The sequence below is a fragment of the Bison bison genome, unplaced genomic scaffold, assembly GCF_000754665.1.
Source record: "Bison bison bison isolate TAMUID 2011002044 unplaced genomic scaffold, Bison_UMD1.0 scf7180017864390, whole genome shotgun sequence".
Taxonomy (NCBI): domain Eukaryota; kingdom Metazoa; phylum Chordata; class Mammalia; order Artiodactyla; family Bovidae; genus Bison; species Bison bison.
This window is the reverse complement of record NW_011494962.1, coordinates 2,790,917-2,804,118: the sequence shown is the minus strand read 5'-3', so window position 1 is coordinate 2,804,118 and position 13,202 is coordinate 2,790,917. Positions and strand designations below refer to the sequence as shown.

The window sequence follows — 13,202 nt, the reverse complement described above, 5'->3', positions numbered from 1 at the left end:
GCCTTGACTGGACGGACCTTTGTTGGCAAAGTGATGTCTCTACTTTTTAATATGCTGTCTAGGTTGGTCATAACTTTCCTTCCAAGGAGTAAGCATCTTTTAATTTCATGGCTGCAGTCACCATCTGCAGTGATTTTGGAGCCCCAAAAAATAAAGTCTGACACTGTTTCCACTGTTACCCCATCTAATTGCATGAAGTGATGGGACTGGATGCCATAATCTTCGTTTTCTGAATGTTGAGCTTTTTTTTTTTTTTTTTTTAATTTTATTTTATTTTTAAACTTTACAATATTGTATTGGCTTTGCCAAATATCGAAATGAATCCCCCACAGGTATACATGTGTTCCCCATCCTGAACCCTCCTCCCTCCTCCCTCCCCATACCATTGCTTTAAGCCACCTTTTTCACTCTCCTCTTTCACTTTCATCAAGAGGCCCTTTAGTTGTTCTTCACTTTCTGCCATAAGGGTGGTGTCATCTGCATATCTGAGGTTATTGATATTTTTCCTGGCAATCTTGATTCCAGCTTGTGCTTCCTCCAGCCCAGCGTTTCTCGTGATGTACTCTGCATATAAGTTAAGTAAGTAGGGTGACAATATACAGCCTTGATGTACTCCTTTTCCTATTTGGAACCAGTCTGTTGTTCCATGTCCAGTTCTAACTGTTGCTTCCTGACCTGCTCCATTTTCAGCTTGGGCCAATTCACCACTCCTGGGAGGTCACCATACTGCCACCAACTTAGTCAGACACCCAGTCAGCCTAGTGTAGCTCCAGTCAGAACTCCTGGGCTGAAACCATCCTGCTCAGCCTCTGGTGTAGCTGGGACTGCAGGCCTGCACCACTGTGCCTGGTCTTTTATTCCCTGTTAATCCTCATAATGCTTGTTTGTGAGATTAGAATTGAAACTCTAGATTGGGGAGCAAATATAATCCTATGTCTTTGTCAAACAAATGCTTGGTCATTTAAATTGAAAATGTGTTGATTATGTCGATTGTGTGTCCTTTTATAATGAATTTGTATTTTAGGTTCCAACCCCTGCGCTGAGGATAATGGGGGATGTAGCCATCTCTGCCTCTATAGACCCCAGGGCCTTCGCTGTGCCTGTCCCATTGGCTTTGAACTCATCAGTGACATGAAGACCTGCATTGTCCCAGAGGCTTTCCTTCTGTTTTCACGAAGAGCTGACATCAGGAGAATTTCTTTGGAAACTAATAATAATAACGTGGCCATTCCACTCACTGGTGTCAAAGAAGCTTCTGCTTTGGATTTTGACGTGACAGACAACCGGATTTACTGGACTGACATATCACTCAAGGTTAGCCAGAGAATTGGAATATTAAAACTGAGGACTAATGGGGAGAGCTTCAAGAATTTCTGAGTCTTCATGCTGTTACAGCTTCCTTCATACTTAATAGGCAAGAGTTCAACAAAAAACCCTTAACATTTTAAAGGAAACCAAGGAGAAGGTCCATTCAGTATTTTCTTAAGTATCTCTGGTGTTTTTAGTGCAAGATAGTTTGAGTATTCTAAATCTGCAAGACATAATCTTCCTCTGCTTCATTCTATTTGAATACATAAATGACATTTTCCTCAGCTAGAGAGTAATAAGCACTTGTATGCTTCACAAATGGCTTATAGAGACTTGACTCTTAGTTTATTAAAAAAAATTTTTTTGGCACCTGACTGAGGTAGAAAATGCCAATTATGAGTTATAGCATACCTTCTCTCCCCCACCCCTCCCATCCCTAGAATAAATATTGACAAGCTTACTGAGTCAGTAAGGAGGAGCTCTTGACCAGAAAATCTGGAGTATAATTCTTCCTTCTTCCAGGTTCTTTTGGACCTGTTTTAGATAGCTTATGTAAAACTTTGTCTAATATGCAAAAATTGTATTAGAGCCAGAGTTAGACTGTAATGGTGGTCCGTAAAATCTGTTAAATGAATGAATAAATAAATGCTTTATTGTGTGGGCTTGTGAGTTTCCTCATCTTGAAAGCAGAAATAATGCCTATCTTGCAGGGCTTTTGTGAGCATTAAATGAGAAAATATATGTACACCAAGCACTTAGGATGGTAGTTTCCATGAAGTAGGAGCTATTATTAATAGCTTAAATTATGACTTTTAATTTTTAGGTGATTCATAGCCACAATGGTAATGATATGAGTAGTGTCATATGCATTTTATAAGGTATAAGGTTGTTGAGCTCTTCCTCAGTTGATGCAATGACTTTGCATACTCTCAAGCACCTTTAGGAAGCTGTATGTTTGTTAGTCGCTCAGTCGTGTCTGACTTTTTGCAACCTCATAGACTGTGGCCTGCCAGGCTCCTCTGTCCATGGAATTCTCCAGGCAGGAATGCTGGAGTGAGTTGCTGTTCTCTTCTTCAGGGGGTCTTCCCAACCCAGAGAGCGAACTTGGGCCACTTGCAATGCAGACAGATTTTTTACCATCTGAGCCACCAGGTTGGAAGTCAGGAAAGTGACTACCAGTTAAAAGTCTACAATACTCTGGTCACATCTTTTCACTTGATTACTAATAATAAGTTTTATAAGAATAGTCACTCCGCTATATTACTAGAATAAATTTCTGGTTCTTAAAACTTTGAAAAATTTCTCCCTGAATTGACAATAAAACTTGAGGTCGCAGTTGTGTTCATTGGAGGTTGACGTCTTTTTTTTTTTTTTTACTGTTCTCATAAAATATGTGAATTGTATTGAGAAACTGTGCCTTTGGCTCTTCTGTATCTTCCCTTAAAACCTTAGGGTGTTGTACCTAAGCCCTGTGATATTGTTAATCTTATTTCTGCAGACTATCAGCAGAGCCTTTATGAATGGCAGTGCCCTGGAACATGTGGTAGAATTTGGCTTAGATTATCCGGAAGGCATGGCTGTAGACTGGCTTGGGAAGAACTTGTACTGGGCAGACACAGGAACCAATCGAATTGAGGTGTCAAAGTTGGATGGGCAACACCGACAAGTTTTGGTGTGGAAAGACCTAGATAGTCCCAGAGCTCTTGCGTTGGACCCCGCTGAAGGGTAAACAGCTTTTCATATGCATTCTTTGCAACTGTATTGCGCATGGCTTAGTTAAGGATTGTATTCTTGATGTCTTTAAATCATGCTTATTAGGAAGCTGACAGGTAAATTATAGATAGGTTTTATCTTAAAATCGTTAGTTGAGATTTCACTGATTTAGAATTAACTAAATTTTACTTCTGTCATTATTAGCATTAGGTGAATAAAAATTAGTGAAATGGGTTATTAGTTAAATATTAATGATTGTATTTATATGCTAAGTAGACAGCCTTTTGAAAGGTGTCGTGAAATCTATTTGCTTGCACTCTCTCCCAAGTTATACCAGATTCTAAACCTGTAAAAGTAAACCCACTGAGATAATGTGTGCTAAGAAATAACTACATTAAAAAGCTCTACTTTAGAATGTTCATTAATTCAAAAATGGATAATTAGTTATTATAAACTTGGAGAAACTTTGATATTAAACAGTGAACTTTCTCATAAATTTATTTACAACGTGACATGTTTTTCAAAGATAGATGATCCTTCTTACATGATTTAACAAGTTTTAAAAAGAGATCTGTATAGTCAAGGCTACAGTCTTCCCAGTGGTCACGTATAGTCATGAGAGCTGGACTGTAAAGAAGGCAGAATGCCAAAGAATTGATGCCTTCAAACTCTGGTGCTGGAGAAGACTCCTGAAAGTCCCTTGGACAGCAAAGAGATCAAACCAGTCAATCTTAAGGGAAATCAACCCTGAAAACTCATTGGAAGGACTGATGCTGAAGCTGAAGCTCCAGTATTTTGGTCCCCTTATGCGAACAGCCGGCTCATTGGAAAAGTCCCTGATGCTGGGAAAGATTGTGGGCAGAAGGAGAGGAGAGTGTCAGAGGATGAGATGGCTGGATGGCATCACTGATGCAATGAACATGAACTTGGGCAAACTGTGGGAGATGGTGAGGGACTGGGAGGCCTGGTGTGCTGCAGTCCATGGGGTTGCAAAGAATCAGACACCACTGGACAACTGAACCACAATGAAAAAATCCATCATGTAAGAAAGCTGAATTTTGAAGAATAACTCCATTTTAAAAAGCAGAAGTTAACCTTGTAAACATACCAGCACATTGGACCATGGCCATATTGAAAAGTTGTTTCGCTGAATCAGTCAATTCCATGGTTAGCTTGCTGGCCATGTAGTTAGAAAGTCATACCAAAGGCACCATCTCCGTGCTGACATGTTGTGATTGGTTTATGGTGATTTTTACTCTAGCTATTAGTTACCAGACAGATAAATTTAGTAGTTGGGACAAAGGACTCTAGTTTACATGGCTGCTGGCAGCTGTGACATTTCTCCCACAGTAGTTTTCTCTTTGGCTCTTGGGATGTACTCATGCCTGTTAGCTGACAAGTACAAATGCAAACAAAGCCCAAGACAACTTGAGTTTTCAGCAAAGTGTGTTTATACATTTCTACCAAGTCAACCATCAGCCGATGGGCTGGTGAATGAATGTCTCCTTTGGGTAGTTGATGAGACCTGGCATGCGGAGAACTTTCCTAGACCCAGTATTCAAAGCGGCTTGAAACTAGCACTACTGGTTCAGTCCAAAAGACATTTGGCTGAGAATTACCTTCTAGTTCTAGCTCTGCCCTATGACTGGCTTGAAGACATTAGATCAGTTGCACTTCTTGTAGGGCCTTGTCCTCCTCATCTGCAGAAGTCTGTACTGTGTGGTTGCTCTACAGTTAATGTGAAAAACCCAAAAGAGTACATTCACAGGGGCTGTAGTAGTAGTGTTCATTGCTCAGCTGACACACTAAGGGGTGTGTGTGATTCAGTAGTATGTTACCTTGGACAGTGTGACCAAATGCATTTCAAACTTTCCTTTTAAACCTCAGCTCACAGTTGTTAAGTTGTACCTTTGATGTACTGCTGCAGCTTGGTTTTTGAGAGTGATTTACACAAATCAGAAAGTAAGTTTTAAAAATTTAAAACGAATTAACTTGTCTTCAGAAATACATGTATTTTGTTCTGAAGTGAGTCAAATTCTGAGACTAGCACTTTAATCCTTTGCTATCTTCTTGATATTAGTTTTATTTTATTTTATATTTTTTTATACATCAGTGTCTCTTTTGCTGTCTCGTATACAGGGTTATCGTTACCATCTTTCTAAATTCCATATATATGCGTTAGTATACTGTATTTATGTTTTAGTTTTATAAATGCAAGTGCTGCAATAAGGAAACCATGGGTTTGTTTCCAATTCCTAGGTTTTGGATGGAACAGATTCATTGGAAACACTAAGGAAAGCTGACTCACTTCCTTTTTAGGATATGAGAAAAAATATTTAGTTGAGACTGCCAGTGTAATTGAAAAAAATTAATAGCTTTGATTTTGCTTTGCCAATTTCCTTGATTTAGTGTATATTTTCTTTAAATTGACTTAGTTACTATACATGAATATGATCATTTCTCCCAAATAATCAGAAGTAAAATGTTAAATATCCATTGGTTTGAATTTAGATTTATGTATTGGACCGAATGGGGTGGAAAACCTAAGATAGACAGAGCTGCCATGGACGGAAGTGAACGTACCACGCTGGTTCCCAATGTGGGGCGGGCAAACGGCCTGACCATTGACTATGCTAAAAGGAGGCTTTATTGGACAGACCTGGACACCAACTTAATAGAGTCTTCAAATATGCTTGGTAAGCTGTATTCTTCTGTTTTGTTCAGAGAGAGAATATATAATCCTTTCTGTGCAAAAATCAGTGGCTGCTGTTTACCATAGGTTAGATATGATACTGTTCATAAAACTTCATATGAATGTCTAGGTTCATCCTCTGTCTCACATTGTATCCTATTCATTAATAGTGGGCCAAGGACTTGTATTCATATCTCTTTAATATGTGGAAATTTCATTACTGTTGGGCTTATAATAAAATTTATAACTCCCTGGATATTTCTGAAGTGACTTTTTGTAGCAGTAGAATACAATATATATATTTCCATCTTTTTATGGAAGGAAAAAGAGTTGAACTGTAGACCTTTATGGAGGGAAAATAAGACCACAATCAAAATAGGCCATCTACATGAGTTTAAACAAACTCAGTGAGTTTTAGAACAAAAATTAGTTTGAGGTGTGGGGTCAGACTGTAGATAGATTGATTTCAGAAGACTTGTCTGGTTTAAGAATTGCTTTTGAAGGAATTTTTCTACTTTAAATTGCTTACAAAAGTAATGTTTTAAATGTTACCTTTTCTTTTTCTTTGCCAACAAGACTCTCACTTTGTCACATATTACATCTTTCTGCGTCTCCCCTGTCTGCTGCCTTTCTGAAAATAGGACTCAACCGTGAAGTTATAGCAGATGACTTGCCTCATCCTTTTGGCTTAACTCAGTACCAAGATTACATCTACTGGACGGACTGGAGCCGACGCAGCATTGAGCGTGCCAACAAAACCAGTGGCCAAAACCGCACCATCATTCAAGGCCACTTGGATTATGTGATGGACATCCTCGTGTTTCACTCCTCACGGCAGGCAGGATGGAACGAGTGTGCTTCCAGCAACGGGCACTGCTCCCACCTCTGCTTGGCCGTGCCAGTTGGAGGTTTCGTTTGTGGATGCCCTGCCCACTACTCTCTGAATGCTGACAACAGGACTTGCAGTGGTAAGCTGCATTGCCCCCTCAACGCAAACTAAAGTTAGAGAAGGAAGCAGACTTTTGAAAACACTGTAGTTCATATTCTTTCTAAAAGGAGAAGTTGTCAAAGTCCAGAGTTGATCATTTGTTTGTATAAAAGGGAAGGACTAAAAGTGAAAAAGTGCAAGTTTTTGTTACTTTTGTTCAGTGATAACTGGTTGATGTTATGGAAAAATTGATATTATAGGAAAAGAAGTATTTTATCCTTGGGGATTAAATATGAATGGCAAAATTTGCATAGCTTCTTTGAGAGAACATGCATGTACGCTAGACATAATTCATATTTATTCACGGTGAAGGAAGGAAAGAACAGTACAAATAGTACAGCAAAGAGACTCTACAAAATATAATCTCCTTGTCCTTTGAAATTCGCAGAATAGGCGAAAGATGAAAAATGTAAGTGTGCAAGAGGCCAGGCTTATGAGTAAATGTAGCCAGTATGAAACAATAGTAAGTAGATGGGGAGGCAAGCTAGAGAGCACAGGCTCTGAACGCAGTGAGTGGTTGCCACCTTATTCTAGCTTACGGTAGCAGGTCGTCTCATCTAGCCATGAATCTGGGTTCACACGCACAAAGAGACACACACACACACTCTGCTTGGAACACCAGGACACAGTGTATAACAAAACATTGTTGGCTTGGGGAATCCTGATTTATGACTCACGTGTATGTGAACGTTCTTTTGGATACATAAGAACAAATTAGAAATTGATAGATATGATAAAGAAATAGAGAATTAGATCAGGAAAAGTAGATTTGTAGGAGAAAGGTAGGGTATGATTCACTATGCTAGAAGGTAACAGTTGCTGTAGGATATTGGATATAATGAATGACTGAAATTACTTTATTCTGTGCCTGAAAGTATAGGAGGTCACATAGGCAAGGATTTAGTGTGTTCTCACACAAGGCTTAGTTCTGAAAAAGGAAGAACATCAGTTTATAGTTGAATGATTTGGAGTCTCTGTCACACGTTAGTTTGTGTTTTGCTAAAGCAAGTCAGATTTTTTTTTTTTAATGGTTTTTTTTTTATTTAATTTTATTTTTAAACTTTACATAATTGTATTAGTTTGTATCAGATTTTTTTTTAATTTATTTATTTTAATTGGAGGCTAATTACTTTACAATATTGTATTGTTTTTGCCATACATCAACATGAATTTTAGTCAGGTTTATATTGATTTTCCTATGGGAGATAGAAACATTAAATAGGTAATTAGAGTAATCTCTAGCTCAGAGAAAAAGAAATGAAGTTAGGGGCATAAATTTTAGAAATGCCAGCATGTATTTAAAATGGGCACTTAGGGAGAAGGTGTATATCTGGCGGTCAGCAAACTTTTTCTTTAATGAGCCAGAGAGAATATGTAGGCTTCATGAAGCCTGTAGTCTCTCACACACCTCTTCAGCCCTGTCCACTGCGATGTGAAAGCAGCCACAGATGATGTGTTTTTAAAATTGGATCATTTCTGATAAACTTTTATAAAAACAGGCAGCAGGCCAGATTTACCTTGTGGGCTGTAGTTTGCCAGTTCCTGGTCTGGAGAAAAGAAGGGGTCTGGTAACCTCAGGAGCTGTGCTTGTGGAAGGGAAGTTCTCAGTAGACATTGTAGAGCAGCAGCCAGAGAGGCCAAAGGATACGACCCAGAAGGCAGGAGAAAAGATTGTTTCAGAGTAGGACTGTGTTGTGATTGCTGCTGAGAGGTTGAGTAAGGTGAGGCCTAAAATATCCACTGGATATTCAGGTGAGATGGTTGTTAATAATCCTGAAAGAACATAATTTCAGGAAAGTAACAGTGAAAGATGGAAATAGATCAACAAGTGAATGGAGCACAGAAAGGGGATAATAGTGTGTGTGTGTCATGTAGACTTTTTTTTAAAGGAGTTTGACTTTGGAAGGAGAAAATAGGGGTAGGAAGTGATGGAGGATGGAGATAGAAGAATATGGAAGGGCCTTTCGAGGTCATTGTTTGGGATGTTTATACCAGTGTGTTCTAGTTGGTAAATGAAGGTTATGAGAAATCACTGCTGAGTATCCCTAGTGTCTGTCTTGGGCTGTTTCTGAGATGATTAGCAGTGTTTCCAGAGGCTTCCTGTCCATGTATTTTTTTTGTAACGTGTATTATTTAATATTTGTGCAGAGATGTATTAAATCCCAAAGGAGATTACAAGAGAAGTTTAACACAAAGTACTTGCCCTCAGAAAGTTTTCTAACGTTGTGTTGTTTACTCCTGGACCTGTGTTTCAAAAGCTAAATCAGATCTTGGCCTTTCTCTGCTCAAAATCTCCTATTTCACGGGGAGTGAAAACCTCGTTCTAATGACCTACAAGTTCCTGCACGATCTGTTCCTTCACAGCCTCCCCACTCCCTTGCTTCTCTGACTTCAGCTTTTACTGTTCTCTCTTTCTCTCCATGGCAGCTACACTAGCCTCAGTGCTCTTTTCACATGTGCCAGTTACTCCTACTTCAGGACTGTGGTACTGTGTAGTTCCTCTACTTGGAATGTTTTCCTGCAAATATTTGCATGCATATACTTCACTTCCATGTCTTGACTTAATCATGACCTCCCCAGAGAGACCTAATCTGCCCTATTTAAAGTTGTAAGTCCTCCTTCCACCCTATCTTGCGTTGCCAGTGCCCCTTACCTACAATTCTTCTTTTGCCCATGACTCTTAATCACTCTCCGGTATACTGTGTAACTCATTACTTATATACTATAGCATCTTTATTATGTTTATTACTTACTGTCTGTTTATTGAAATGTAAACTCCAGGAAGCAATTTTTTTTTCCTGTTTTTTAACTGATGTATATCTAAGGTGCCTAAAATAGTTTTCGGCAAACAGTAGTCATTCAAGAAGTCATTGTTCAGTAGAAGAATGAAGAAGCAAGACAGGATTTGGAAAAACAGGTGCTTTTCCATTCAGCAGCTTTGTGACCTGGGAACAATTTCTTAACCTTTCTTTAAAAATTAGTTAACTATTGTTTGCTCACCTGTAAAGTGGAATAATTTGGGGGACTAGAAGACATCTGGTATGATGTGTGGCATGCTGGAGGTTCTAAGTAAATGCTTGTTTCTTTTTTTCCCCCAGTTCTTGGAAATAATTTTGTTTCCTTTCAAAATCATGGCTACAGGGCTCTCCTTAATGATGTCATCTCATGCTTTGTCTTCATTTGTTTACTCATGTATTCTTTCAGTGAATATTTACTGAACAGCTAATCCACACTGGGCATTATATGAGCCAATGAAGAATGTATTGCTGAATGAAACAGACGTTAATCCCTGCCGTTGTGGAGGTTGTGTTCCATCGGGATAGATAATGAACTAAATAAGTAAATTATATCATGAGGTAGATGGAGATGAGTGTTATGGAGAAAATTATGAGCAGGAAAGGGTGAATAGGAGGATCTTGATGTTAAATAGGATCATGAGAGAAGTCCTGGCATAAAAGTGACACTGTGTCAGGAACTGAGGGAGGTGAGGAAATGAGCTGTGCTGGCTCTCTGGGAGAAGACCTGTCAAGCAGAGGGGAACAGCAAATACAGAGGCCCTGGGGGGAACATGTCTGGCATGTTGGAGAAACACCTGGGGGCCAGTGTCTCTGGAACAGAGTGTAAAGAGATTAAGTCAGAGAGGAAGCAGGAGGCCACATTGTATAATGCTGTGTTCAGTACTGAAGCAGTTGGCCTCTGTGGCAGCTTTGTGCAGATTGAGAAAAGGTGTTTCCTCTGGGCACATGCAGCTGCACAGGTACTTGACTTGGCTACCCAAGTGTGGCCTGGACTTCAGTCCCTACTCGAGGCCTTTGGCACAGCTCAGAGATGGCACAGTCCAACATGGTGGGCTTGGGCTTTTCACTTACAATGTTCTTATACCAGAGTGGTACCTTTCTTTAAGCTTTGGGTGAACACTTGTGTCTTCGGAGGAGAGCGGAAAAGCTCCTGCCTGCATACACCTTCTCCTCCAGCTTCTGCATGTGGGAGTGCAACGCTGAGACAGCCCGACAGGACCGTTTTGAAAGCCTTCTGCAAGAGACGAGGGAGTGGTGGTTAGAGGTGATATAAATTAGCATGGGTTTAGGCTTACAAAACTGAATATCCTTTGTCCCTTTTGTAAATAAGTCAAAACGTCAGCTTTCTCCTGGAACTATTTAGCCAACTGTAATTAATGTCACCCATAGACTTTTTGAAATGAGTATTTATTTGGAGCCATATTTGGCTTTGTCATCGTCTATGTTTCACCTAATCGTGAAAGCTTATTAAAGATTAAAATTTGACTCAAAGAAAGAAAAAAACAGTACAAAGTGAAACATAACTAGGAGCCTAATATATATTTGGTTAATTATTTCCCAGGCAGGAAAATTTGGCAGCTAAAACTATGGGGTCTTCTGAGTTTCATTGTATGTCTTAATATGCTATTTTGTTGGAAGCTTACTATTCAGGACCTCTTTTTTTTTTTTTCTATTTTCTTGATTTATAAGGAAGTAGTACTGCCAAAAAGTAATTCTTTTTTTTTTTAATGGGAGACTTGTTACCTACTCTGTTGTGACATGTATTTTTACTACTTAAGGTGTTGGTTCTACTAAAATTGCTGAAAGTTGTTAAATCAGTGTGCTGTGGACTCTACACAATGAAGAGTTCAGTGGGGTCACTGAAATATTTTCTAAATCTTCTGAGCTAGGTGTGGACTTTCAGCCAGTGGGGAACTTAAAGCATAATTTCAGGGTTGTGAATACCAAGTTTCTTTGTGAGAAGCAATGATTTCTTCAAGATTTAAGCTGATATACATTTGGGTGTAGGTGTAACATCAACCAGGGAACCACAAGTAAGGGCACCGTGAAGACTGGGGTTTAGAGGGAGATAAAGCAAGGAGTTCTGTTTTGGCCATTTATGTTTATATCCCTGATAAGGACAAAATTCTGCTGGATTTAGGTGATGACTGAGCAACAAGAGAAGAGAGTATACTTTGGGGATTTTTACATTTCTTTTAATGAAGATTTTTAAAAAGACTGTTAGACTTTGAAGTTTTGGTAGCTTTGTCAGATGGTGTTCTTTTCTGGATACTCTCCTCCATTAAAGATGACTGCATAGTAATCAGAGGCCTAGTCCCTGGGACAGGGAAGTGTTGTCTCGGCTGCATTCCCTGTTTTGTAGACTTCAGGCATCAACTAGTGTGTGACTTTTTTTTTTTTTAATGGTTCTCTCTCCTTGCAACCATTACATCCCCACAATGTAAAACAAAGCCTATATTTCTACAACCCACGAGGGTTTGTTTCATTCCTACTAACATCACATTTATTGTTGCGACTACTGATAATAAGAAGCAATAGCTATTTTTACTTGACATTTATATAATGCCTTATAGTTTTTTTGTTCAGGTATTGTACAATTGGGGCTTCCCTGGTGGCTCAGTAGTAAAGAATCCTACTGCCAATGCTGGAGATGTGGGTCTAATCCCTGGATGAGGAAGATCCTCTGGAGAAGGAAATTGCAACCCACTCCAGTATTCTTGCCTGGAGAATCCCATGGAGAGGAGCCTGGCGGGCTATAGTCCTTGAGGTTGTAAAAGAGGCATGACTTCGTGACTAAACAACAACATTGTACAATTGACATAATACCTTACCTTTTAATTTTTACTTATGTTATAAAAGTCTTATAGCAACTCAGTGAGCAGGACAGCATAACTATAAACTTCTAGTTGAGTCAATTTCAATCCAAAGAGGTTGAAGGCTGTAGTTAAGATCAAGTGACTAAATTATGTGAGAACTGAGACTAAAACCACTCTTGAAGTCTCTTTTCTGACCTATGGAGACCCAGACTTCCTTTCACCCACAAGAATAGATGAGGGAGGAGTTAGGATTATTTACTTGGTAGGCAGGGGAATTTTGTTTGTCAAATGCTTCATTGAAATCAGGTGTCCTGTGCTGATGCCACTGTGGACATCGGACAGAGAAAAACTGGCTAGTTGGCTGTGTCATGGCATAAATTCATAACTGGTTTAGTAACCAGAGTGTGATCAGTGTTTCCTCTAAGAGTTCTGAAGGCATTCCAAAGGGCTTTGTCTCATACAAGTCTTCAACATACATGTCTGTTTTTTATGAGATACAGACAACAGGCCAATCAAATCTTTGAGTGATCCGAGACTTAGGATAACTGTTTCATATTTGCTTTTTTCTCTCTTTAAGCTCCAACTACTTTCCTGCTCTTCAGTCAGAAGAGTGCCATCAACCGCATGGTGATTGATGAACAGCAGAGCCCTGACATCATCCTTCCCATCCACAGCCTTCGGAATGTCCGGGCCATTGACTATGACCCCCTGGACAAGCAACTCTATTGGATTGATTCACGACAAAACATGATCCGAAAAGCACAAGAAGATGGCAGCCAGGTAATCCAGGGCTCAGTTCAAAATCCAGTTCTTCTGTGTAGTTATTGGACCACCCAACCATCCTATCATGACTCTGCGCGCGCGCGCGTGTGTGTGTGTGTGTTTTC

General features: G+C 39.5%; 1 protein-coding gene across 4 annotated transcripts in view; it reads left to right on the top strand.

Annotated features, from left to right (window-relative positions):
- LRP6 (low density lipoprotein receptor-related protein 6) overlaps positions 1-13,202 on the top strand; it is a 179,570-nt gene that overhangs the window by 127,441 nt on the left and 38,927 nt on the right. For all 4 annotated transcript variants that reach the window (XR_826921.1, XM_010858689.1, XM_010858688.1 and 1 more), the window contains 5 exons: positions 1,025-1,314; positions 2,807-3,033; positions 5,533-5,717; positions 6,355-6,681; positions 12,893-13,095. Coding sequence is in view for 3 of the 4 variants with exons in the window: in XM_010858689.1 (XP_010856991.1) it covers positions 1,025-1,314; positions 2,807-3,033; positions 5,533-5,717; positions 6,355-6,681; positions 12,893-13,095 (1,232 nt within the window). In the remaining variant the exon portion in view is untranslated. The remainder of the gene's footprint in view (positions 1-1,024; positions 1,315-2,806; positions 3,034-5,532; positions 5,718-6,354; positions 6,682-12,892; positions 13,096-13,202) is intronic.